This window comes from Nematolebias whitei, chromosome 13 (genome assembly GCF_014905685.2).
Source record: "Nematolebias whitei isolate Nwh7 chromosome 13, NemWhi1, whole genome shotgun sequence".
Classification (NCBI taxonomy): domain Eukaryota; kingdom Metazoa; phylum Chordata; class Actinopteri; order Cyprinodontiformes; family Rivulidae; genus Nematolebias; species Nematolebias whitei.
This window is the reverse complement of record NC_056510.1, coordinates 42,190,335-42,193,684: the sequence shown is the minus strand read 5'-3', so window position 1 is coordinate 42,193,684 and position 3,350 is coordinate 42,190,335. Positions and strand designations below refer to the sequence as shown.

At 43.7% G+C, this 3,350-nt stretch overlaps 1 protein-coding gene across 1 annotated transcript; it reads left to right on the top strand.

Moving 5' to 3' along the window:
- The first annotated feature begins 139 nt into the window (after positions 1 to 139).
- Positions 140 to 1,952, top strand: LOC119419719 (abl interactor 2-like). The gene is made up of 4 exons (XM_037687107.1): positions 140 to 284; positions 370 to 450; positions 538 to 705; positions 1,777 to 1,952. Exons 1-4 carry the CDS (start codon positions 146 to 148, stop codon positions 1,950 to 1,952), a joined length of 564 nt encoding a protein of 187 aa, XP_037543035.1. The 5' UTR covers positions 140 to 145.
- Positions 1,953 to 3,350: the final 1,398 nt, after the last annotated feature.

Below are 3,350 nucleotides of genomic sequence, written 5' to 3'. Positions count from 1 at the left end.
GGATGGATGGATGGATGGATGGATGGATGGATGGATGGATGGATGGATGGATGGATGGATGTTTTCAGGTTGTAATTAATAAATGAAGTTTGTAACGAGGTGTCTTTGTGCTGGGTCAGGTCCGGTCGTCCCTCAGTTCTACAGTATGAACCGGCCTCAGCCTCGCCAGCAGACCCCTCAAGTGGGGGGGTCGCTGCCATACCGCCGCCCCCCCTCTGTGACTGGGCAGCCAATTGTAATGCAGAACAACATCAACGGGGGTCCCCACTACAACCAGAGCCCAGGTGACTTCTGTCGACAGGATGGAATAACCTGTCAACCTTCAGAGGTGCATGCTGGGAACTAAACTCAACTTTCAATGTGTTGCAGCCTCTCCTCCACCCCCCTCCCTCCTCCAGTTCACCCCTCAGCTTCCTCTCATGGGTTTTGTTGCTCGAGTTCAGGAGTCCAGTAAGTCTACCTTCGATCTACATCTACACTTCCTTTGGCCTGTGTGTTTGTTGTTTTTATGACTGCTGGTCTCATTCTGGTTTCCAGTTTCAGACCCCACCCCTCCCACACACCCATCTCCTGAGAGCCAGCCCAGACCAGAGGAGCCTCTATCCACCCGACAGCTGCTGGAGGAGGAATCAGCAGTGGTGGAGTACAGTGATCCATACGCTGAAGAAGATCCACCATGGGCCCCCAGAAGCTACCTGGAGAAAGGTGTGCCACACAAATACACAAACGATTCCCACGTCTGGTGCGTGCACACAAACACTACATGCCAGAGGGAGTCACTCTTCCCTTTTAGAAGAGGGTGCATGTGTTTAAAGGTAGACAAAGTACTTTCTAAAGCTGTCTACTCCAAAGCAAGTCATGAATTGATCATTCAGATCAAAGCAGCCTGAAGACCTGTCTGGTGGTACTCCAGCTGTGGGGAACGCTTCGTGATCTGCTGCAGTGAGAGACCAAAAGATGCTCATCTGCAGCCATTTCCAGATGCTCTTTGAATTTGTTGGTTATTACAGGTTCATGCTCAAGAACTTTGCAGACATAAAGTAATTACTGGAAGCTAATTTCATTAAAGGTTCCTAGAGTTAGCAAAGACACTTGTCCACTAAACAAAAAATGTGTTCAGCTATTAGCAGTTAGCGAACTAGCATAAGTGTGCCCACCACTGTCCATTAGCAGGGCGGCTTGTTTCTCCCTCCGTTTCTGGAAGTTTGATTGTTGCTTTAAAACAAGTCAAGAGAAACAACATCTGGATTTGTTTACTTTTCCATTTGCACCAAACCCATTTTAAACTGGTACTGAACTGTGACTTGTGTGTACTGTTACTGAATACAATACAAGGTCATGGCTCTTTATTGTCGTCCTCACCACATGTGGTGCATGAGGTGGAATGAAATGGTGTGCACAGGTTCCAGTTACATCCAACAAAGTATAAAATGTAAAGAAAAACCGTGATCAGATCTACAGCAGCACGAACATGAGTCTGTGTGAGCAGATGAGGACGAATGAACACAGCAGCATGAGATCAGCAGCATGAGATCAGCAGCACATATCAACAATCAAGTGGCATTACAGTGATTGTTTGTACTTACATTTATTTTTGCTGTTTAAAAGTATCACCTTGTCAGTTTGTTTACTGTTGTTAGATGAAACATATTGTAAAATAATTTTGGTGCATCACTTCTTGGGCCTTGAATATTTAACAGAACAGGCTCGGCTGTGTAAACATTTTTGACTTCCTCTGTGTTCAAATAACATTTGACCGTGTTTGTCGCCCTCTAGTGGTGGCCATCTATGACTACACAGCAGACAAGGAGGACGAGTTGTCCTTCCAGGAGGGAGCCATCATCTATGTGGTCAAGAAGAACGAGGACGGGTGGTTTGAAGGAGTGATGAACGCCACCACCGGCCTCTTCCCCGGAAACTACGTGGAGTCCATCATGCACTACACCGACTGACGAACTGCTGCACTTTGTGGTCCATCATGCACTACACCGACTGACGAACTGCTGTAGTTTGTGGTCCATCATGCACTACACCGACTGACGAACTGCTGCACTTTGTGCTCAGGCTCTTTGTTTGCTCGGGTCTGAACGTGAACAGAAAGGATTGACCCACTTTGGTTTCTTCCTCCCATACATTTGCACAAACAACTAACAAGTTAGGAATATTTATTGGACTAGAGTTTTAAGGTCTTTTATTTTGTTGTTTATGGCCCAAGTTATGATGTTAAAACGTTTGGTGCACTGCACTTCTACTGCTGACAAACTGAAGTGTTTCAAATGTTTTAAAATGACCAATTTGTTACGATGGTCTGAGTTCAAATGGAATTTAAAAACAAGTGCTGCCACCGTGGGGTTATTAGAACCATAAACGCATTTAGAACGCTCTGTTTTGGAGATTTGATGCTGTGGAACTAGTCTAAAGGTTGTTTTTAATATACCTGTCATCCCTACAGATGCTTTTTTAAACAGATGTTTTGTTCTTTGCAGTTTTATTTTTGTCAGAGATTTAAAATAAATACAGCTGTGCAGAAACAGCAATATGTGAAGAACTAATACACAAGATTCACTCACAAACACGAGTAGAGCAGCTCTGACCGTCTTCATACAGCAGAGGGCACATGGTGCTTTTCTACCAACAACTGTCCTCTGATCACAATGAAATCACACTTTGTTAGTTTTATTTTACATCAGGTTCATTCTGATGAGAGGCTGCATACTAACTCACTCTGAAACAACTCTGATTTTTAAAAAGACAAACAAGCTCAAGATGTGACAGATGTCCAAAGGTTTTCCATGTCTTATTTAATTTTCTTTCATAACACAGATTAGTTCAAATGGTAAATGCACTGCACTTATACAGCACCTTTCTATCTTATGGAGACACTCAAAGCTCTTTACACAACAATCTGTGTCCTCATTGATCCATTCACACAGCTCTATACTAGATCTCTACAATAATCTGTGTCCTCATTGATCCATTCACACAGCTCTATACTAGATCTCTACAAAGATGCTTGAACAAATCATTCTAAAGAGACTAATCAGAGCTTTAAATCACATTCAGACACTGATGGGACACACATCAGAGGCTGTGAGGGGTTCAGTGTCTTGCCCAGGGACACTTCAACATGTGACTGCTGGTGGATTTGAACCCCCAACTCTTGCATTGGAGGACGACTGCTCTAACTACTCAGCCACAGCCGCCCCAATTCAGAAGATAAATCTGTTTAAAGAAAAACAATCTACTTTCAAATGATTCAGAGGTTTGAAATCAACTTTTTCTTCATTTGTACAGAAAGAAACTAGATTTCTCATGTGTGTGTGCGTGCGTGTGTGCGTGCGTGTCTTTGC

Coding starts and splice junctions, on each gene's coding strand:
- LOC119419719 (XM_037687107.1), top strand. CDS start 146: ATGAACCGGCCTCAGCCTCGCCAGCAGACCCCTCAAGTGGGGGGGTCG. Junction 285..369: donor CCACTACAACCAGAGCCCAG/GTGACTTCTGTC, acceptor AATGTGTTGCAG/CCTCTCCTCCACCCCCCTCC. Junction 706..1,776: donor CAGAAGCTACCTGGAGAAAG/GTGTGCCACACA, acceptor GTCGCCCTCTAG/TGGTGGCCATCTATGACTAC.